Raw genomic sequence first — 24,176 nt, forward strand, 5'->3', positions numbered from 1 at the left:
TTGTTTTTTTTTTTTTTTTTGAGTTGGAGTCTCACTCCGCAATCCAGGTTGGAGTGCAGTGGCATGCTCACGGCCACCTCAGCATCAACCTGCTGGGCTCTGGCAGTCCTTCCATCTCAGCCTTCCAAGTAGCTGGAACTACAGACGTGTGCTACTATGCCCAGCTAATTTTTGATGTATTGTAGAGATGAGGTCTCACCACGTTGCCTGGGCTGATCTTGAACCTGTGGGCTCAGACAGTTCACTTGTCTCAGCCTCCCAAAGTTCTGGGAATAGAGGCCTGGTCTTGTATTTTTAAAAATATCTTTATAGCCAGGCTTGGTAGCTCAGCCTATAATCCCGCGCCTTTGGGAGGCTGAAGCGAGTGGATTGCCTGAGCCTGCGGGTTTGAGACCCGCCTGGGTAGGCGAGACCTCATCTCTACAATAAAATAAAATAAAAAATCAGCTGGGCATGGTAGTGCATGCCTGTAATTCCAGGTACTTGGAAGGCTGAGGCAGAAGGATCGCCGGAGCCCAGCAGGTCAAGGCTGCGGTGGCCGGGCGCAGCCACTGTACTCTAGTCTGGGCAACAGAGTGAGACTCCAACTCAAAAAAAAAAAAAATCTTTATTCTGCTATCTTCCCTTGTTAATAGTTTTGCTGGATGTTAAGGTTTAGGTTGGAAATAATTTTCTGTTAGTATTTTGAAGGCATTGTCTGTTGTCTTTTAGCATATGTGCTGCTTTGTCTTAGAGACAAAATATCAGGAGTCAGAAGAGCCTCAGACTTTTTGTTTGTCAAAACTTTTTGGATCTTCTCTTTATCTTGCTGTTCTGATATTTTGCAATGATTTACTTGATGTATCTTCTGTTTCTCTTTGCTTCCCTCAGTGTTTACCTTTCTAGATACTCATTCTTCAATTCTGAGAAAGGTTCTAGAATTCTCTAATTTTTTTTTCTTTTTACTTCCTTGGTTTGATATTTCTCAAACTTTTTTTTTTTTTGAGTTGAAGTCTCACTCTGTCGCCCAGGCTTGAATGCAGTGGCACGCTTACGGCCACCCCAGCGTCGACCTGCTAGTCTCCAGCGATCCTTCCACCTCAGCCTTCCAAGTAGCCAGAACTACAGGCACACACTACCACACCTGGCTAATTTTTTATTTATTGCAGAGACAAGGTCTGGCCAAATTGCCCAGGCTGCTCTCTAACCTGTGACTCAGGGAATCCCCTCACCTTGGCCTCTCAAAGTGCTGGGATTAAAAGTTGAACCACCAAGCCTGGCCTTTCAAACCGTTTTTTAGATAGTTCTTAAACCCTCTTGAATTGGTGTTTTGGTTTTCAAGTCTTTCTTTCCTCTTTAATCTTTATTTTTTCATCCTCTGTTGTATTTGCTGGGAGACTTCATCAAATTTATTTTTCAACTATTTCTCTGAAATTTCAGATATAATTTGGTTCTCAAGAACTTTCTTGTCCTCTGATTGATTCTTTTTTTTATAGCTTCCTATTCTTGTTATAGACGCAATTTCTTCTTTTTATGTCTCTAAGAGCTTTTATAAAGTTTTGTTGTTTACTGTTTTACCTCTGTTTCTTCAAGATTTCTCCTTTTTCTTTTCTTTCACGAATACAAGATGTTAATGATAGGGGAGATTGGGGCATGATGAGTGTTCATATGGGAGCTCTGAACTTTCTGCTCAATTTTCTGTAAACCTAAAACTATTCAAAAAAATAAAGCGATAGCTTGGCTTGGTGGCTCAGCCTGTCATCCCAGGACTTTGGGAGGCCGAGGCGAGTGGATTGCCTAAGCATGTGGGTTCAAGACCAGCCCGGGCCATTTGGGGAGACCTCATCTCCACATTTAAAAAAAAAAAAGAGCCGGTGTGGTAGTGTGCTCCTGTAGTTCTGGCTACTTGGAAGGCTGAGGCAGAAGGATCGCCATAGACCTGCAGGTCGATGCTGGTGTGGCCATGAGTGGGTCACTGCATTCCAGCCTGGGCGACGGAGTAAGATTCCAACTAAAAAAGTATTTTTTTAAAAGTTGGATACGAGCCTTTCCTATAATGCAGCTTAAAAGTATATCCAGCATTGCCATTAAGTGAGGTGTTTTCAGTCTGTTGCTTCGCTCTTGACTCCTGCCCTGCCTTGTGTCCCTTCGTCTGGAGAGTCTGGCTTAGTTTCTCTAGAGAATGGAGCTCCCGCCCCTCCTTTGGCTGTGCTGACCACCTGCTCTTGAGGAGGCTCACTTGTTGCTCAGACCAGCTTTCAGTCAGCTCCCCTGTTTTTTGCCACTGCCTCCGTACTGCTTTCTGGGGCATCTGACACCTCAAGTCCTGAGCCTCCCGGAATGTTCACAAAAGCTTTCTCCCTGTGTCCAGGTGTACCTTCATATGCAGGCACTTGGATTTTAGCTCCCTCAGCTTTGCTAAGTCACTTATCACACATCATCAGCTCTCCATTTTATAGGAACTTACTGTGTTATCTCCTATCTTTGAAAGATTTGTATCTTTTTTATGTATTTAGTGTTATTTTTGGTAGGATTTTCTAAGTAGAGAAACATGCCTGTGTTCAGCTTGTCTTGTTTTAACCACTGTGCTTTCATTTTGATCACTAAGGAGTTGGCTTTATTTCATTTTGTTTTCTTCTGTTTTTAACATTAGGCTAATTTATTGATTATGTGTTTCCTTCTAAAGCTCTGGGCAGCCTGGGCATCGTGGCTCATGCCTGTGATCCCAGCAGTTTGGGAGGCAGAGGTGAGAGGATTGCCTGAGTCCAGGGGTTCGAGACCACCCTGGGAAACTTGGCGAGACCTTGTCTCTACAATAAATTTTTTAAAAAATTAGCTGAGTGTGGTGGTGCATGCTTGTGGTTCCAGCTACTTTGAAGACTGAGGTGGAAGGATCACCTGAACCCGTCAGGTTGAGGCTATGGTGACCATGAATGTGCCACTGCATTCCAGCCTGGGCAACAGAGTTAGATTCCTACTCCAAAAATAATAATAAATAAAGTTCTGGGCAACTCTGTTTGGGAGGATGCTTACTAAAAAGGATGTTTTTAGATGACAAATAATACTTAAAATGTCTGGGAAAAATTATCTACAGGATTAAAGTTGCAAACTAAAGTATGTATTTTCAAGTTGTTCACAGGGCTTAGAGCTCCTGCCAGAGGATTGTTACTCTTTGGTCCACCTGGGAATGGGAAGACAATGCTGGTAAGAATTCTTTTCACATTTAAGTATTCTATTGATTTATTAGAGAGAGTATTAAAAAAAAAAAGGAACTTGATCTTCTCTCTGACACTTGTGACTTTCTTTTTGTTATGATATACTTTTTTTTTGAGTTGAAGTCTCACCCTGTCGCCCAGGTTGGAGTACAGTGGCACACTCATGGCCACAAGCCTCGACCTACTGGGCTCAGGCAATCCTTCCGCCTCAACCTTCCAAGTAACTGGAACTACAGGCATGCTCTCCCACGCATGGCTAATTTTCTTGGTTTATTATAGAGACAAGGTCTCGCCAGGTTGCCCAGACTAGTGTTGAATCCCTGGGCTCAGGCAATCCTTTTGCCTTAGCCTCCCAAAGTGTTGGGATTACAGGCTGGAGCCACCACGCCTGGCCTGGTTGGTTAAATTTAACAGTGTAATTGTCATTATTTTTCTAAGTTAAATAATAAAATATTTACCTTAGAAGAGTTTATCTTACTATATTGGGTATCTTTCTTTTTTTTTTTGAGTTGGCGTCTCACTCTGTCACCCAGACTAGAGTGCAGTGGCCGCTCCCGGCCACTGCAGCCTCCACCTGCTGGGCTCCAGCAATCCTTCCGCCTCAGCCTTCCAGGTAGCTGGAACTACAAGCGCATGCTACCACGCCTGGCTAATTTTTTTGATTTTTATTGTAGAGATGAGGTCTCGCCCAGTTGCCCAGGCGGGTCTCAAACCCACAGACTCAGGCATTCCACTCACCTCGGCCTCCCAAAGCGCTGGGATTACAGGTTGAGCCACCAAGCCCGGCTATTGGGTATCTTTCTAACCCTTGCTTTTTGTTTTTATTTTTTTTGCTGTCATAACTGCTTTATTTAAACAATCAGTATGTTATAGACTTTTCTTTATTATGCTTTTGCCAAGTTTTTGGGTTTTTTTTTTGAGTTGGAGTCTCATTCTGTCGCCCAGACTGGAGTGCAGTGGCCGCTCCCGGCCACCGCAGCCTCCACCTGCTGGGCTCCGGTGATCCTTCCGCCTCAGCCTTCCGAGTAGCCAGAATTATAGGCAGGCGCTACCACGCCCAGCTGATTTTTTGATTTATTGTAGAGATGAGGTCTTGCTGCCCAGGCAGGTCTCGAACCCGCAGGCTCAGGCAGTCCACTCACGTCAGCCTCCCAAAGGTGCAGGATTACAGGCTGAGCCACTGAGCCTGGCTACTTTTGCCAAGTTTTTACCAGGATCTGGATACTTTTTTCCTCTGCATAGCTCTTCTAGACAGAAAAAAGCCAATAGGGAAAGAGTAATGTCTTCCTTGGCTGTGTATATTTTTTCTAAGCAGTTGTCTTTCCATGCTTATGAGGAGAATAGCTGTCTCTCTCTCTCTCTCTCTCTCTTTTTAACTTCTCTCTACCCATTCTCCCTGAGGAAAAGAAACAGCTCTCCCTAGAGCCTTTCCTTATCGTTGAGAAGGCGACACATTGCATATTTTGGGAACTATGTCACACCTCCTATTTTTAGGGAATCTTTTACAGTAACTTAAATTGATCAGATGTGGTATCTTTTTAAAGTGAGATGTTGAACTAATTTAATATTTGCTGTTGTGATTTTTAAAGGCTAAAGCGGTAGCTGCAGAATCTAATGCAACCTTCTTTAATATAAGTGCTGCAAGTTTAACTTCAAAATATGTGAGTACCCTTTTTCCAATATTGTCTTTTTCTAATATTTTAAGTTGGTGTCTAAATGTTCTAAGTATAAATGGTAATAATACTTCACAAAAATGTTTTTCTATGAGTTTTCTATCTGTTACTTATAAACGGTGAATATCAATTTTCAAAGTAGATAGTTACGTACATTTGTTAGGCTTTTTTAAAATTAGAATTGTTGTCAAATACTGTATTTGCTTACCGTGGTCACATAACAAAATACCATAAAGTAGGTGGCTTAAACATCAGAAATTTATTGTCTCATAGTTTCAGAGGTCAGAAGTCCAATATCATTCGAAGTTTGGCAGAATTAGTTCCTTCTGAGGACTGTGAGGGAGCCTGTGTTACATGCTTCTCTCATAGCTTCTGGCTGCCTGCTGGCAATCTTTGGCATTCTTTGGCTTGTAGATGTACTCTTCTCTCTCTGTTTTCACCTAGCATTCTCCTGGAATGCATGTTTCTCTCTGTGTCTAAATTTCTCCTTTGGGTTATGGCCCACCCTAACTTAACTTGATCATCCTCAGCTTAACTTCATCATTTGCAAAGACCCTATTTCCAACTGAGGATACATTTATAGGTACCAGGGATAGGACTGCATGTTTTTGGTGAATCTGATTCAAACCATAACAAATACTATCACTTTCCCAATACTGTTATACTTTTTCCTGACACAGGACTCCTCTTCATGGAGTTTCTTTTCTGAGTAACATGGTCTTCTCCTGGTTAATTTGTACTCATTCTTCAGTATCATTCAAAATGTTACAACCTTCCCTGACCCTCAAAATGAATCCCCCTTATTATTCTCTTAGCACCACTTAACTCTCATTTGTCATTCTTATTGAAGTTGTAATTCATATTCGTTGAAGCAATTATCTCAGTTTTATATGGTTTCACTGTCACCTTTACTAGAAGCCAGTCTCCATGAAGGCCGAGAATATTCATTGTCCTTTACTGCTCATATTCACGGTGCCTTGAACAGTATCTGGCAATGAATAGATACTGAATAAGTATTTGTGGAATAAGTAGATATTCATAATACATATAGATACTGTTCTTATACCTCTATTTTCTCGATGAGGGAATGCAGAAATTCAGTGATGTGCTCAGGGTTGCATAACCCAGAAGTGGGAAACTGGGTTTTGAGCCAATGAGTGTGGCTTGAGAACCCGAGCCCTTGTGTTAAAATTTTTACAGCAACCATTCTCTAGTATCTGTACTTATTTCAAGACTATTTTCTTTTATCTTCTTGAGTCCTGAAACAATATAAAATCTATGATCCTAGCCCACAAATCCTGTATTGCCTCTTGAATATCTTGAACCAAGTTTACTTTAGAAAATGTTAGACTGTTCAGTTTCTCATTTGGACAGTTTAGCCAATACATTTTTTTCTTATGTCTAACAGAAATCTGCTTTTTCTAATTTTTATATGCTGGATGTAACAAAAGATTCGTTTTATTAGACAGCTTTTCAAATGTATAGGAGCTTAATGTCATTATCTGCTATTTTCCCCCTCTGAATTAGTTATTATCTTAGTTATCTTCCTATGGTCTCATGCCAGTTTGTCCATATGCTTAGAGCATGATAAGAGCAGAATATTTTACCTCAGGTATGATCTCACTTTTTTTTGTTTGTTTGTTTGTTTTTTTTGAGTTGGAGTCTCACTCTGTCGCCCAGACTGGAATGCAGTGGCCACTCCCGGCCACCGCAGCCTCGACCTGCTGGGCTCCGGCGATCTTTCCACTTCAGCCTTCCAAGTAGTAGGAATTACAGGCACACGCTACCACGCCCGGCTGATTTTTTTTATTTATTGTAGAGATGAGGTCTCGCTGCCCAGGCGGGTCTCGAATCCATGGGCTCAGGCAATCCACTCACCTCAGCCTCCCAAAGGCGCGGGATTACAGGCTGAGCCACCGAGCCTGGCTGATCTCACTTTGAAGACTTAAAAAGAAAGCATTGTATAGTGTAATACATAGTTCAGTGTATTATCACCAAGTGAATATACTTTCATAATTACCACCCAGGTCAAGAAATACATTGTTGTCTGTACTCTTGAAATCCTTTCAAATTCTCCCCAACCTTTTTTTTTTTTTTTTTTTTTTTTTTTAGTTGCAATCTCACTCTGTTGCCCAGACCGGAATGGAGTGGCACAATCGTGGCTCACTGCAGCCTCGACCTCCTGGCCTCATGCAATCCTCCCACCTCAGCCTCCTGAGTATTTGGGACTATATGCATGCACCACCTCACCCAGCTAATTTTTAAATTTTTTATAAAGAACAGGTCTTGCTATGTTGCCCAGGCTGGTTTTGAATTCCTGAGCTCGCCACGGCCTCCCAAAGTCTTAGGATTACAGGCGGGAGCTACTACACCTGGCCCTCTCCCCAAAACCACTAGACTACTAACATAGGCAAAACCTGTCTTTGAACTTTATATAATATAATCATATAGGATTTTGTGTGTATGTCTTCTTTCATCAGCATTATATTTGTGAGATTTATTCAGATTGTTGCAAATAGTTGTAGTTGCATTTTTTTACCCAAATAGATTTAATTATTATGTTTTAGAACTGTTAATTAACCTGCTTATGATTCATTATTTTTTAAAAACTAATATTTATATAGTTCTTTGCAGTTTACAGTGTTTTTGCACAGTCTTCAAAATTTTTATAAAGTTTGGTCTTCAGTGTATCATTATGCTACTAGCGCAAAAGACTAAAAAAATAGCAGAGGAGTTGGTAACGTACGATCAAATCTTTCAGCCGGGCTCGGTGGCTCAGCCTGTAATCCCACACCTTTGGGAGGCTGAGGTGAGTGGATTGCCTGAGCCCGCGGGTTTGAGACCTGCCTGGGCAGCGAGACCTCATCTCTACAATAAATCAAAAAATCAGCCGGGCGTTGTAACACATGCCTGTAATTCCAGCTACTTGGAAGGCTGAGGTGGAAGAATCGCCAGAGCCCAGCAGGTCGAGGCTGCGGTGGCCGGGAGCGGCCACTGCACTCCAGTCTGGGCGACAGAGTGAGACTCCAACTCAAAAAAAAAAAAAAAAGATCAAATCTTTCGTAAATTTACTTAAATATTTTAATAAATCAGCCAGAGGCAGTGGCTCATGCCTATAATCCCAGCACTTTAGGAGGCTGAGGCAAGAAGATTGCCTGAGCCCATAGGTTCAAGACCAGTCTGGGCAACATGGTGAGACCTCTTCTCTACGATAAATCAAGAAATTAACTGGGCATAGTGGCACATGCCTGTAGTTCCAGCTACTTGAATGGCTGAGGCAGTAGATCACCTGCCTGAACTCAGCAGGTCGAGACTGCGGTGGCCAAGTGTGCCACTGCACTCCTGTCTGGTCAACAGAGTGAGACTCCAACTCAAAAAAACCTTTTTTTAAATAAAGCATCATACTCAAAATGCTCTCAATTTTATTAGGTAGTTAAAAGTTACACTGAAATGCCACCTCTTTTCCTGATTACATTTTACTTCCTACATAAGCTATTATAAGTAAAGTTATTATTAAAGCAGGTTTGGGCATCTTATGCACATAGCATAATGGAAAGCACTGTCTTGGAAGTTAGGAGAAGGGATTCCAACCCGATTTTTAAATCCTGAGCTGACCTTAGGAAAGTATCACTTCAGGCTTACTTCATCTATAAAATGTTCAGTCGGCCGGGCTCGGTGGCTCGGCCTGTAATCCCAGCTCTTTGGGAGGCTGAGGCAAGAGGATTGCCTGAGCCCGCGGGTTCGAGACCCGCCCAGGCAACTTGGCGAGACCTCTTCTCGACAATAAATCGCAAACTAGCCGGGCATGGTAGTGCACACCTGTAGTTCTGGCTACTTGGAAGGCTGAAGCAGAAGGATCACCGGAGCCCAGCAGGTCGAGGCTGCGGTGGCTGGGAGCAGCCACTGCACTCCAGTCTGGGCGACAGAGTGAGACTCCAACTCAAAAAAAAAAAAAATGTTCAGTTATAAGAGTTGATCTCTTGAGGTTTCTTTTAGCTCTGAGAATATTTGTTTTGATGATTCTGTATCTGGAGCACTTGTTTTTGGTTGCTTTTCGGTGAAATGTTCAGTAAAAAGCATAAATGCCACCTAGAGGACAGCAGAATTTTTGCAGTAGATGATCACAGACTTCATGACTCTGTTATTAGATACTTTGATGCATAAACTGGCCTGTATATGATATTGGTAGCTGGGATGTCCCACGCGGTGTTTATAGACCTCTTGGACTACATGGAAGCATTTTGATATATATTGACAGTGGTACTGTGAGAATGACTTTTCAAGGTAGACCAAGTTTTGTTTCAGAGACCACGTTCTAACTTCTCTGCTTCTTTAAATGCACATCCTGTAATCTACTCAAGGAATATGTCAGCATCTCTTTCTCTCCCCTGTTGTTCCTCTTCTCACTATGTATAGCTCTGACTCAAGTCTTAGGAATGCAGAGTGAAGCAAAACAAAGGTGTACTTTTTTATCAGGCTGTATGAAATCATGGTCTGTTTTGTAAAATTGCAAAGGACAGTTCAGTAACACCTTCCCCTTCCTCCAACCAAATCTCTGGTTGTTGTAAGGAAGGAATATTAAATTTCTAAGTTCTAGACTTTCACATGAAATTTGAAAAGACTGGAATAATGTTGCATTTTATGTGTGTAACATTATATGATGCCTTGTTTTAGGTGGGAGAAGGAGAGAAATTAGTGAGAGCTCTTTTTGCTGTGGCTCGAGAACTGCAACCTTCTATAATTTTTATAGGTAAGAACATGTTTTCCAACTAAGTAGAATATTTCTGAAGTTTCCCCCTCCAAATATGAGAGATATGTTAGGAAAGATTACTCAGAAGGAAAAAGTTTTAAAGAAGGGCAAAGTTAAAGACTATTTAATGAATGCAGTAGGACTCATTGTGTGAATAAGTGGTAAACTAGATTATCTCAGATGATCTCATAGCTTAGCCTTTAACTAAAGTCCTACCCTTGTGTTTCCTCTAGATGAAGTTGATAGCCTTTTGTGTGAAAGAAGAGAAGGGGAGCATGATGCTAGTAGACGCCTCAAAACTGAGTTTCTCATAGAATTTGATGGTGTAAGTGGTGTTTCTGTTTTTAATGTGGCAATATTTTAGTATGTATATTTTCCTTATATTAAGTGACTGAAGTTAGAAATTTATTTTATTTTTGTCATTACTTCATTTGAAAGTATCAAAAGAAAGCTTTTTTGGCTTGTAGGTACAGTCTGCTGGAGATGACAGAGTACTTGTGATGGGTGCAACTAACAGGCCACAAGAGCTTGACGAGGCTGTTCTCAGGTGAGGGGACATGTGAAAACATGTGTGTTGTTACAGATGTGTTGACTAATGTATTAATCTCACATATTTCTTCCCTTACTGTCAGTGTTAATACTAAGTTCATTATTTTCTTCCCTGTACTATCCTCTGGCCTCTTGTTACCAACTCAGTAAGGACTTTGAGGTCAGCAGCAGGATATTAGAACTAGTCTTCACTTTATGGTTTTAGGCAAATTGCCTGCTTCTTCTGGGTGCATTTAATTTTCTTTAAACTCCATAACTGGCTTTTACTCTCTTTTGTTGGGCTTCATGAGAAGCTGATCAAAGCCGAGTTCATGGGAAATGTGTCTTCTGTTCTTGTGTGTTTGAACAGATGTATTCCTTTCATGCTGTAGGTTTATTGTGTTTTTTCCACTCTTTTTTGGGCAGGTTTTTTTTTTCTTTTTAATGAGCCTCTTTTTGTCTTAGGAAATCCTTCCTACTTTTGACTCAGCATAAAATTCTTGGGAATCCTTTCACAAGGAATTTATAATATAGTTCCATTGTGTCTAGAATTGGTTATCATAGTGTTAAAGTCTGAATCTAGGCTGATATTTTCACATTTATAAATTAACTTGATTTTTTCTTTTTACTGGGTAGAATTTTCAACCATTGAAGTCTAATTTTTGTTGTAGTTTCTTTCCTTCTTTTTTTTGAGTCAGGTTCTCACTCTGTTGCCCAGAATAGAGTGCAGTAGTATGATCACAGCTCATTGCAGCCTCTACCTCCTGGGGTTAGACAGTCCTTCCACCTCAGCCTCCTGGGTAGCTGGGACTACAAGCATATGCCATCACACCCAGCTAATTTCTTGATTTTACTTTTTTGTAGAGATAAGGTCTAGCATTGTTGCCCAGGCTGGTCTTGAACTCCTGGGCTCTAGCAGTACTCTTGCCTCCACTTCCCAAAGTGCCAGATTACAGGCATAAACCATTGCACCTGGCCCGAAATCTAGTTATTTGAAAAAGATTTTGATCTGTGTTTACTTTTTTGGGATTTGACATTTCTTTAATTTGATAGTTTGGAACTTTGTTTTGGGAAATTTATTGTATTTTATTTATTTTATTTTTTTGAGTTGGAGTCTCACTCTGTCGCCCAGACTGGAGTACAGTGGCCACTCCCAGCCACTGCAGCCTTGACCTGCTGGGCTCCGGCGATCCTTCCGCCTCAGCCTTCCGAGTAGCCAGAATTACAGGCGCGTGCTACCACGCCTGGCTTATTTTTTGGTTTATTGTAGAGATGAGGTCTCGCCTGCCCAGGTGGGTCTCCAACCCACGGGCTCAGGCAATCTACTCACCTTAGTCCCCAAAGGCGCGGAATTACAGGCTGAGCCACCAAGGGGAAATTTATTTTAAATACCATCTTTAATTTTTTTTTTCGAATTCACTTTTCTATTTTTTTCTTTTCCATGTAAATAATATAATGTATTGCATCCTTTTGTCTACCGTATCTGTAATAGTCTTCCTAATTATTTTAAATGCTTAGATCTTTTTTGTTTTGTTCTGTTTCCCCAAGCCTGTTGCCTTTATTTCCTACTGGAATAGTATCTAATCTCCTTTCTGCTGTTTCTTTTGTAATCCTTGTTTTTGTGGCGGTGTTTCTTTCTCATTGCTTTCCTGACCTATGCCCTCCTATTTTCACATTCTGTTGTCTTTATTTCGTTGAGGCTTTGTATGTCATTTCCTTAAGCTCTTATATCTCACTGAGTTCTTATTTAATGGAAAACAATTTTTAAAATTTAATTACTTCATTTCATGGAAAGACATTGGTTGTAATTTGAATTTGATCTATGGCAAGTCTTCTTGCATGCGTCCTTTATCTGATCTGGTTTATGTTTATTGTGTTCTTTCCCCTCTTTTTTGGGCAGTTTTTTTTTTCTTTCTAATTAGCCTTTTTTTCTTATTCTTCTTCTTAGGGAATTCTTCCTAGTTTTGGAAGGAAATTATAGCGGAAGGGCTAGAAAAATAAGATACTGAGCAGGTTGGGTGTCTTGAGTAGTCTATGCATACACGGAAATAATGGCAGTCTCCTGACTCATAGGGAAGCCCTGCCAGATGATGAAGTGTGTGTGTATGTACATAAGAGATAGGATTGATTTATTCTTTGCAGAATACTGGTCACTGCAAGACAGCTTGTCATCCTGCCAGACTGATAGGTACTTTCTTACAATGTGTTTGGGTTTCTTTGTTCAGTCTTGCCTGCCTTGCCCTTCCCATGCTAGCATTAGGGTCTGTATGGTCTGCATAGCCAAACTTCACGTGCTTGCTTTGAACATGGAGAGGTTGGTTTTGTCAGCCTTCAGAGTGTGTAGTCTCTTTTTTTAGGGAAAACACTCTGTTCTGGCAGCCGTGGCCATGATCTGCAGTGGCAGATCCTGTGTAGCTTCCTTTGTCAGTGCCCTAGGCAGTTCTCCTTCATATATTTTAGATTCCTAAATATGCTGCCTAGCTTGTAGATGATGCAGTTTGTATTTCTGTTTCTGTTATCCTTGCTGATTTCAGATTCATGAAGATAACAGAGGTCTCTTAATTCTACTTCTTATATTAGATATTTTGTTTGTTTAAAAGCATTATTGCTATTACAAACATACATGAATGTAAATTATTAATTCTGACAGTATTGACCTAAGGATTTTTAAACATTAACAGAGTTTTAAAGTAGTAACAGCAAATATCTTTTTACATTGATAACTACTAAAATACTTGTATGTTTCTTGCGTGTTATACTTTATATCCTTTTTTCTGTCATTTGTCGCTTGAGCTGTTATTTTTTCAGTTCAAAATTATATTTTTAAAATTGCTGGTATCTTTGTGTTTTTTTCCTTAGGCGTTTTATCAAACGGGTATATGTGTCCTTACCAAATGAGGAGGTATGTATCTATGTTTAAATTTTTTGGTTTTTAAAATTTAAAAATTTTTTTTATTTAAAAATTTTTTTTGATCAGAGTCTTACCCTGTCACCCAGGCTGGAATGCAGTAGCATGCTTACAGCCACCGCAGCCTCAACCTGCTGGGCTCAGGCAGTCCTTCCACTTCAGCTTTCCAGGTAGCTGGAACTACAGACACACGCCACCATGTCTGGCTAAATTTTTTTTTAATTGTAGAGACAAGATCTCACCATGTTGCCCAGGGTAGTCTCAAACATGTGGGCTCAGGCAGTCCTTTTGCATCGGTCTCCCAAAGTGCTGGGATTACAGACATGAGCCCCTGTGCCTGGCAATTGTTTTTATTTTTAAGACAGAAATAAAAACCACAATCTTGACAGTAGTAAGTCTTGCAATCCATGGTATAGCCACTTTGGAAAACAGTTTGGTGACTTCTTAAAAAGATAAATAGCAATCTTGCCATCAGACCCAGCAATCCCACTCCTAAGAGTATGCCCAAGAGAAATAAGAACATATGTACACAAAAAGATGTGTACAAGAATTTTTATAGCAGCAATATTTAGTAATAGCCAGAACCAGAAGAGAATCTAAAATGTTCATCCATTGCTGAATGGATGAATAAATGTTGTGTATTCATTTAATCAATACTGTTTAGTATTAAAAGCTTCATACTCAGTTCATACATTGAATTCTACGACTGAAACTCCAAAACATTATAACTAAAAGCCAGTGATACATGTTATGTGTCATTTGATTTCATTTATGCAAAATGTCCAGAAAAGACAAATTTCTAGAGACATAAAGGAGACCAGAGGTTTGCTAGGGTGATGGCTAGGAGTAGGGATTAAGTGTAAACCGGCATGTATAAACTTTCTGGGATGATAGAAATTTCCTAAAACTGGATTATGGTGATGGTTGTACAACTCTGTAAGTGTATTAAAAGCCATTGAATTGTATACTTACAGTTGGTAAAATTCATAATGTATGAATTCATAACTCTGTAAAACTGTTTTTTTAAAAATTGTGGTTGTTTATATCCTTATTGTGTGGGAAGAAGAAAAAACAACTGTGGTTGTCTAGCCCAGGTCCTTTGCATCCTTGATAGTGATAGCAGCCACTCCATAGTGCTTGACTGGGATTATCCTCTTTAATGCTCTCAGGAACTCTAAAAATTGGTCATTTTAACTTCACTTACAGACAAAAATCAGGCTTCAAGGTAATGACCTGGCTTTGAACCTGATTCCTGGATATTTTATTAAGTTAATTCTCAGCGGGCACAGTGGCTCATGCCTTCAACCCCAGTGTTTTCAGAGGCAGAGGCAAGAGGATTGCCTGAGAGCCCAGGGGTGTGACACCAGCCTGGGCAACTTGGCGAGACCTGGTCTCCACAATAAATCAAAAACTTAGCTGGACATGGTGGTACATGCCTGTAGTTCCAGCTACTTGGAAGGGTGAGGCAGAAAGATCAACTGAGCCCAGCACGTCAAGGCTGCAGTGGCCTTGTGTGTGCCACTGCACTCCAGTCTGGGCAGTAGAATGAGACTTCTACTCGAAAAGAAAAAAAAGAAAAGAAAAGTTAGTTCTCATATTATTGAAAATTATGCTGGGAGCAGTGGCGTGATCACTCCTGTAATCCCAACACTTTGAGAGGCTGAGGTAGAAGGATTACTTGAGCCTAGGAATTTGAGACCAGCCTGGACTACATAGTGAGACCTCATCTCTACAAAAAAATCTAAAAATTAATTGGACATGGTGGTATACACCTGTAGTTCCAACTACGGAGGTTGAGGCACAAGGATCTCCTGAACCCAGGAGGTCAAGGCTGCAGTGAGCCGTAATTGTGCCACTGCACTCCAGCCTGGGTGACAGAGCAAGATCCTGACTCAAAAAGAAAAAAAAGGAATAATTCTGGTAATTATGATATCAAATTGGACTGTACTGATAATTTTTTAATATTTATTTCTTTCAGACAAGACTACTTTTACTGAAAAATCTGTTATGTAAACAAGGAAGCCCATTGACCCAAAAAGAACTAGCACAACTTGCTAGGTGAGTAATAATTTGCTTTACCTTACAGCTGTTCTTTCTTTCTTGTAAAGACTTCTTTTTTGTGTGCTATTTAAAGTAAGCTTAAATGTGAAATGAGTAATTCATTTATTAGAAAATGTTTGTCTCATCCTCTACCTCCTTTACCTCTTATTCCTATATATGATTTCTAAATTTCAGTTTCTATGCCCTCTATAAGACGTGGCCTAAATATCTAATGACAATAGTATATTCTTTTTATGAATTTATTAAAACTTACAGGTCATATTAAAGTAATTTAAAAATTTAAAACAGCTCATATCTGTGCACACCAACACAGATATTCTTTTTTTTTTTAAGTTGGAGTCTTACTCTGTCACCCAGACTGAAGTGCAATGGCACACTCCTGGCCACCGCAGCCTCAACCTGCTGGGCTCTGGCGATCCTTCCATCTCAGCCTTCCAAGTAGCCAGAACTATAGGCATGCGCTACCACTCATGGCTAGTTTTTGATTTATTGTAGAGACGAGGTCTCGCCAAGTTGCCCGGGTGGGTTCAGGCAATCCACTCACCTTGGCCTCCCAGAGTGCTGGGATTACAGGCTGAGCCACCGAGCCTGGCCTACACAGATATTCTTATACAAAACTTGTTCTTTTGCATTATACAGAATTATTTTTTACTTTACACCTTTAAACTTTATAAACAGTGTGCTTAAGTAAAAGCTGAATTTAGGAGATGCACTCATGAATTTTAATTCCTGAAGAATGTCATAAAGTAATATAGAATATTCAACAAGTTGGTGAGTAGCATGTACTTTTATTAAGAACCTTGAGTTCCCAGATATCTATGAAAAAGGAATAAATGAAATACAAAGGTCTTTGTTGTTATTTCCATAAAGAATTCTGCTAATAATGTTTGATCTGTGTGGTTGTTTAACATCGTATATGATAAGTAAATACTTCTCCCTGTTTTAGTTCCCTCTTCCCTCCTGTCCCCTACCCTAATTCTTCATTCCCTTTGGTAATCTCTTGGGTGCTCAGGACTCTCCACTGTGGCATCCCATTCAAGTGTGCCTCCTTTTGCCAATATCTTTTACTCCAGACCCTTCTTTCATCCTGTCTCTTCCACATGTTAAGAAATCTACCTAGTTTGGTCGTTATTCCATCCAAGAGAATGCTCCATGCCATGATAAATACTGATTAACTTATAGAGAAGTAATGATGTTTCTGTGTCTGTTGGCTACCAATGCCTTGTAGAGATTACCTTTCCACATAGCATGTCTACAATTAAGTGATGCCACTGGAGGTAGTATGCTTTAATCTAAAGGATTTAAGTGATGCCACTGGAGGTAGTATGCTTTAATCTAAAGTAGTATGCTTTAATCTAAAGGAATAGTTCTTTTTTTAAATGTGAAACCATTTTTAATGTTCAGTGTTGACACTTGGTAAGGAATAGTTCTAATGGTTAAATTTCAGGCATTGTAAGGAGCCTGAATGTTTTTTGGTTTTTTTGTTTGTTTTGTTCCCAGATAGTGGGCCTTTCTGTCCCCTTAATATCAAAGCACGTGACTGTTGGCTTGCTGACAAACTAGTTTTTAAACTCTTATTACGTGGAGATTTTATTTTGTCTTTTTTTTTAGTTATTTATTTAGTTAGAGACCATCACTCTGTAACCCAGGCTGGAGTGCACTGACAACGATCATAGCTTACTGCAGCCTCAACTTCATGGGCTCAGGCTATCCTCCCACCTTAGCTTCCCTAGCAGCTGGGACTACAGGCATCTGCCACCATGTCCATTTAATATCTTGTAGAGACAAGGTCTCACAATGTTGTCTAGGCTGCTCTTGAACTCCTGGCCTCAAGTGATCCTCTAGCCTTGGTCTCCCAAAGTGCTGGGATTACAGGTGTGGGCAACTGTGCCCAGCTCATGGAAATTTAAAATCTGCAGAGATGAAAATAACTTGCTGTTTCTTCCTTACTCTTCCCAGAATGACTGATGGATACTCAGGAAGTGATCTAACGGCTTTGGCAAAAGATGCGGCACTGGGTCCTATTCGAGGTAGGTAATAAGAGCTTGAAACTTTTAGGACCATTTTAGAAGTTTAAGAAGTCCCTACCAACAGATCTTGTTTATTATCAGTGTGAAAGCAGTGAGGCTGTATCAGTGGAAAACTTGGTACAAAGTTGTTTCTAGACTTTAAGGGTCATCAAACTTTTTTGTAAAGGACGTGATAGTAAATATTTAAGGCTTTGTGGACCACATATATCTCTGTTGCATAGTCATCATCATTTTTTTAAACAATCCTTTGAAAAAAGTAAACCCAGTGTTAGCTCACAGGTTATACAAAAAATAGTCCACGGGGAAAAAAAAAGTTCAGGAGCCAGTGGACCATGACCCTTGTTTACTATTTTTTTTTTTTTTTTTTTTTGAGTTAAAGTCTCACTCTCTTGCCCAGACTGGAGTGCAGTGGCCATTCCCGGCCATCGCAGCCTCAACCTGCTGGGCTCTGGCGATCCTTCTGCCTCAGCCTTCCAAGGAGCTGGAACTACAGGCTTTTGCTACCACGCCCAGCTTATTTTTGATTTATTGTAGAGATACCGTCTCTCGCCAAGTTGCCCAGGTGGGTCTTGAACCTACAGGCTCAGGCAATCCACTCACCTCCGCCTACCAAAGCACAGGATTACAGGCTGAGCCACCGAGCCCAGCCTGTTTACTTTTTGATAGTAGGTAAGCAGCAGAAAACTCAAAAGGAAACGTTTAAAAGTAAGCAGAAAAGAATAATAAAATGAAAATATTCTTATCTGTTTTCTGCTTTTTTTTTTCATTTCTTTTTTTCTTTTTTTGAGGTGGCATCTCACTCTGTCAATATTCTGATATCATTTGAAATTAATATCTAAGGGAACTTATATAAGAGAAGTTGTGGCTAGGCATGGTGGCTCACACCTGTAATTTCAGCACTTTGGGAAGCTGAGGCGGGAGGATCTCTTGAGCCCAGGAGTTTGAGACCAGCTTTGGCAATACAGCAAGACTCTGTCTCTATACTCTACAAAAATTTTTTTTAAAAAACAGGGAAGGTAACACATGTCTGTAGTCTCAGCTACTCAGGAGGCTGAGGCAGGAGAATCACTTGAGCCCAGGAGTTTGAGGCTGCAGTGAACCATGATTGTGCCACTGCATTCCAGCCTGGATGACAGAGGTAGACCCTGTCTCTAAAGAAACAAAAGAGACGTTTTTATTTATTATATGTTATTTTTGAGGAATTGCGGCAAAATATTTATTGCTGTGTTTTGATGCAAGTTAATTTGTTGATTCTGAAATATCACAACTGATTTTTTTTTTTTAAGTTGGAGTCACCCAGGCTTTGGACTCCTGGGCTCAATCCTTCCGTCTCAGTCTTCCAAGTAACTGGGAGTACAGGCACATGCCACCACACCCAGCAAATTTTTTTATTTTTTGTAGAGACATCTTACTGTGTTGTCCAGGTTGATCTCAAACTCCTGGATTCAAGCAGTCCTCCTACCTTGGCCTCCTCCCAAAGTGCTGGGATAACAGGTGTGAGCAACCACGCCTGACCATAACTGAGTGTTTTTAGGTCAGGTGAGGTTAAACTCACTGTGATATCACTTCAGCGTAGATGTTTTCAGCTTCTTTTTCACAGCCAGAACAGGCAGTGGATGGGTGATGCTCTCGGGTCTGCACTCACAGTACTGGCTGTGATGATAAAATAGAACATGCATCTCCAGAGCAGTAGTTGTAGCTCCATTTTTCTTTCTTATCACTGGAGAAAGTACAAATGAATGCAGTTGTGTGAGAAAGATGTTATCAGCGTTTCTGCTGTAATTTGTGTTAAAAAACCTACATTGGCCTGGCAGGGTGGCTCACGCCTATAATCCTAGCACTTACAAAGGCTGAGGCAGTAGGATTGCCTGAGGCCAGGAGCTCAAAAGCAGCCTGGGAAAGTAGTGAGACCTTGTCTCTACCAAAAAAAAAAAAAAAAAAAATTCATCCAGGTGTGGTGGTATGCACCTGTAGTCTCAGCTAGTCAGGACAGGAGGCAGAAGGATTGCTTGAGCCCAGGGAGCGGAGGCAGCAGTGAGCCAAGATCGTGTGACTGCACTCCAGCTAGAGTTACAAAGCCAGACCCTGTCTCTACAAAACAAACAAACAAAAAAGCTACATTATACAAAAAGTTTTTGCTTTATTTGTTAAAAATATTGGTTAGCACATTTCCAGTATGAAATAGAGTACTGATTAAGACCTTCTACTTTGGAAAATAATAAATGTAATCTTGGGAATATATTTTGAAACTCTAGGTAAACAAGCTTTTTTGCTACCAAAGGCATGAAATCTTGTTCAGGTAGTAGACTGAGGAACAGTAGCTAACTCATAAATCATTTGTAATTTTTAGAACATTTTAGCTATTATTCTGCAACAGAAAACATTTTCAGGTTAAAAAAAGACATTTGCATTCAATAAAGCAGGGTTCCCCAACCCATGGGCTGCAGTACCTGTTTGTGGCCTGTTAGGAACCAGGCCTCACAGTAGGAGGTAAATGGCGGGCAAACAGAGTTCCACCTTCTGTCAGATCAGCAGAGGCATTCTTTTTTCATAGGAGCATAAACCCTATTGTGACTGCACATGCAAGGGATCTGGGTTATGAGCTGCTTATGAGAGTCTAATGCCTGAGGCATTCTAATCTTATGAGAATCTAATGATCTGAGATGGCGCTGAGGCGATGATACTAGTACTGGGGAGTGGCTGCAAATACAGATTAACAATATCAGTAAGGTTTGACTGTACATCCTCCCCACTGCCCTGTCCATGGAGAAAAATTATCTTCCCTGAAACCAGTCCCTGATGCCAAAAATGCTGGGGACCACTGCATTAAAGTTCAGAACTTAAAAATCTTCTAGAGAGCGGTCCAGTCATGTCTCACTGCAGCTTCAAACTCCTGGGCTTAAGGAATCCTTCCACCTTAGCCTCCCAAGTAGCTGGGACTACAAGCATGCATCACCATGCCTGACTAAATAAAAAAAATTTTTTTGTGGAGACAAGATCTTACTATGTTGCCTAAGCTGGTCTCAGACTTGGGGGCTCAAGTATGAACAACTTGTGATCCTCCTGTCTTGGCCTCCCAAAGTGCTGGGACTACAGGTTGAGCCACTGCTCGCAGCCACAAGTTGCATTGTTTTAAGTTTACTTTCAGATTTGTAGAGAACACCTCCCAATTACTCTTAAGAAGGAATATTGAGCCGGGCTCAGTGGCTCAGCCTGTAATCCCACGCCTTTGGGAGGCTGAGGTGAGTGGATTGCCTGACCCTGCGGGTTCGAGACCCGCCCGGGCAACTTGGCGAGACCTCATCTCTACAATAAATCAAAAAATGAGCCGGGCATGGTAGCGTGTGCCTGTGGTTCCAGCTACTTGGAAGGCTGAGGCGGAAGGATCGCCGGAGCCCAGTAGGTGGAGGCTGTGGTGGCCGGGAGCAGCCATTGCACTCCAGTCTGGGTGACAGAGTAAGTCTCCAGCTCCAAAAACAAAGAATATTATTTTCTAAGCATTTATAAATTGTATATGTTTTAAATGTTAATGAATGTCTTTTAACATAATGATTTATATTGAGCAGATACTTTTAGATTATTATACTTAGTTTTTGCCCGTTAACAATTTCTCCTTCAAAATCTTTTTTTTTTTTAAGTGTCCGACTTTTATATTTTACAGAATTGAAACCAGAACAGGTGAAGAATATGTCTGCCAGTGAGGTATAGTATTTTATAATTTGCTTTGTCTTGGTTCTCTATATTGTAAGGCATATTTTGGTCTGGAATTTTGTAGTTTATTTGATTAGAAACTAGAAGATACTAACTTTGCTTCAATTCAAACTATGGAAGCCTATGAAGTTAGTCTCAATTAGTTAAGTTTTTCTTTGGTAATGGACAAAAAAATACACATAGTCATTAAATCATTTTCTGTCAATTCATATTATATCAGTCCTAAACAGAAGAAAATTATAACAAACTTGAGGATTTTGTACATTACAAAAATAACCTATGACTATAGGTTAATCCTTTAGCGTTCTATTTTGTTAATTTTTCCACAATCTATATTTTTTTAATCTTTTTAAAAGCATTGTAGTTACCATTGTAACATTATTTCTTTATTTTGTGTTGGAGTCTTACTCTGTCGCCCAGACTGGAGGGCAGTGGCACACTCCTGGCCACCGCAGCCTTGATCTGCTGGGTTCTGGCGATCCTTCTGGCCCAGCCTTCTAAATAGCCAGAACTACAGATTCATGCTACCACGCTGCCCCATTAATTTTCTATTTATTGTAGAGACGAGGTCTCACCAAGTTGCTGGGGGCAGTCTGGAACCCGTGGGCTCAGGCAGTCCTCTCGCCTCGGCTTCCCATAGTGCTGGGATGACCAGCTGAGCCACCGAGCCTGGCCTATTATATTTTCATAATATGGAAGATCCCTTATGAGATGCGGAAACATTTCTTTTGAAAAAAGTTGCATGCAAGATGTGAAAGCGGCTATGCAGAATGATCATAGCTGTGCAAGCAAAGTTTTGAAATTAGGCTTGTGTTCCAGTCTCCTTATTTGTGGGTTTTGCATTCATGGATTCAGCCTACTGTAGATCAAGTATATTGGAGATTGAAAAAAACTATCTTAATGAACACATACAGACTTTCCTCTTGTCATTATTCGCTAAGTAATATAACAACAATTATGTAGCATTTACATTGCATTAGGCATTTTGAGTAATCTAGAGATGATTTAAGTATAAGGTTATATGTAAATAATATGCCCTTTTATGTAAGGGATTTCAAGTATCTGCAGATTTTGGTATCTGTGAGGAGTCCTGGAACCAGATCCCCAGGGATACTAACAGATAACTGTTTATTTGTAACTAATCTGTCATATATTTTTTTTATTGCCCAAGTTTTGATGCCTGTTGAGGGGATAGTGAACTATTAACATAGATAATAAGTGTATTTAAGCATATTTTGGCAGTCTTTTTTTCTTCAGGCTTTTAATCTCTTGTTCAAATGAGTAGTACTACTTGAATTTTTTAATCCCACACCTAAAAATATAACTGTATCCATTATTTTAAAAAGTCATAATAATATTATTTTTAATTAAAAGTTTAGATAGCAAAACTAAAAATTAAAGCTCAGTAAAACTGTTTATTACAAGAAATCTTACTTGTAACATTACTACTTTAAAATTAAATAATATTACTTGTACCTTTTGTGACCATCTGTTGATTTATATATACTCAGGTTGCATTGTTAAAATTTGTGGTTCTAGGCCAGGTGTGGTGGCTCATGCCTATAATTCTAGCACTTTGGGAGGCGAAGGCAAGAGGATTTACCTGAGCCCAGGGGTTTGAGACCAGCCTGAGAAATTTGGCGAGATCTCGTCTCTACAGTAAATCCAAAAAATTAGCTGGGCATGGTGGCATGCATCTGTAATTCTAGCTACTTGGAAGGCTGAGATGGAAGGATCACCTGGGCCCAGGAGGTTGCGGCTGCGGTGGCCATGAGCATGCCACTGCGCTCCAGCCTCAGCTGGAACAGAGTGAGACTCCAACTAAAAAAAAAATATTGTGGTTCTTTTTTTTAAATAATTTGTGGATTTTGTTTGTTTGTTTGCTGGTCTTGAACCCCTGCACTCCGTCAATCCTCTCGCCTCCTCCTCCCCAAGTGGTGGGATTACAGGTGTGAGCCACTGTGCCTGGCTTTAACTTGTGATTCTACCACTTACTTTCAGTTTATTTTTATTTTTATTTTTTTTGAGTTGGAGTCTCACTCTGTCGCCCAGACTGGAGTGCAGTGGCCGCTGCCGGCCATCGCAGCCTCGACCTGCTGGGCTCCGGCAATCCTTCCGCCTCAGCCTTCTGAGTAGCCGGAATTACAGGCGTGCGCTACCACGCCCGGCTGATTTTTTGATTTATTGTAGAGATGAGGTCTTGCTGCCCAGGCGGGTCTCAAACCCGCGGGCTCAGGCAATCTACTCACTTGAGCCTCCCAAAGGCGCGGGATTACAGGCTGAGCCACCGTGTCTGGCTCAGTTTATTTTTAATCCTAGTGGTTTTGATATTAATAATTTGATAGTGACTTTTAGTTGTTAGTCTTTACTTATGAATTAATATTTATAGAGCACTTAAAATAGTCTGGCACACAGTAACCGCTATGTAAGTGTCCATTACATAATTTTAAAATAGGCTGGTCTCGGTGGCTAAGCCTGTAACCCCAGCACTTTGGGAGGCTGAGGTGAGAGGATTGCCTGAGCCCACGGGTTCGAGACCCACCTGGGCAACTTGGCGAGACCTCATCTCTACAATAAATCAAAAATAAGCCAGGCGTGGTAGCACGCGCCTATAGTTCCGGCTACTTGGAAGGCTAGGGTAGAAGGATCACTGGAATGCAGCAGGTCAGCGCTGGTGTGGTCGTGAGTGTGCCACTGCACCCCAGCCTGGGTGATGGAGTAAGATGCCAACTCAAAAAATAAATAAATAAATAAATTTTAAAAATACATAAAACTCAATAGTGGCATTTTATTATAGGGATTAAGGAAATCCATTCTGTCATTCCCACTTATAGGATGAGAGGTAAACACATGTAGTTTGGTCTCTAAAATTGTATATACTCATTATTTGGTATGCCTTTAATAACTAAGTGTGTTGTCAGGTACCAGTGTATATACAAATTTACATAAGAATAACCCAGTTTGCCTTAATAGTAGAAATTTAAATAATTGGACTGGAATTCTGTGTTTTATGGGACAGTACTAAAATTATTGATTATAAATTGGGGTACCCATACAGTTTGGATCTGATTTAACTTTAACTTTATTAATTCCTTTATTATTTTGTTTTGATAAGACATCTTTACATTTATTTTCTTTCTTATTTGAGCTAGCTACTGGTTGCTTTTTGCTGTTGTATATACATTAGTCTGTTACTAACTTTAAAATGTCATATACAAATTTCATATATAAACATATAGCAAACTATACATTTATTTATTTTTTATTTTTTTATTTTTTGAGTTGGAGTCTCACTCTGTCGCCCAGACTGGAGTGCAGTGG

General features: G+C 40.4%; 1 protein-coding gene across 1 annotated transcript in view; it reads left to right on the forward strand.

The window, feature by feature from the left end:
• SPAST (spastin) overlaps positions 1–24,176 on the forward strand; it is a 63,630-nt gene that overhangs the window by 36,604 nt on the left and 2,850 nt on the right. Inside the window, exons 7-15 of the mRNA XM_008071812.1 lie at positions 3,109–3,183; positions 4,784–4,855; positions 9,542–9,617; positions 9,851–9,942; positions 10,085–10,164; positions 13,005–13,047; positions 15,032–15,111; positions 17,074–17,144; positions 20,806–20,846. Coding sequence (XP_008070003.1) covers positions 3,109–3,183; positions 4,784–4,855; positions 9,542–9,617; positions 9,851–9,942; positions 10,085–10,164; positions 13,005–13,047; positions 15,032–15,111; positions 17,074–17,144; positions 20,806–20,846 — 630 coding nt within the window. The remainder of the gene's footprint in view (positions 1–3,108; positions 3,184–4,783; positions 4,856–9,541; positions 9,618–9,850; positions 9,943–10,084; positions 10,165–13,004; positions 13,048–15,031; positions 15,112–17,073; positions 17,145–20,805; positions 20,847–24,176) is intronic.

The sequence above is a fragment of the Carlito syrichta genome, unplaced genomic scaffold (genome assembly GCF_000164805.1).
Source record: "Carlito syrichta isolate Samal-C Ts95f unplaced genomic scaffold, Tarsius_syrichta-2.0.1 Scaffold314733, whole genome shotgun sequence".
Classification (NCBI taxonomy): domain Eukaryota; kingdom Metazoa; phylum Chordata; class Mammalia; order Primates; family Tarsiidae; genus Carlito; species Carlito syrichta.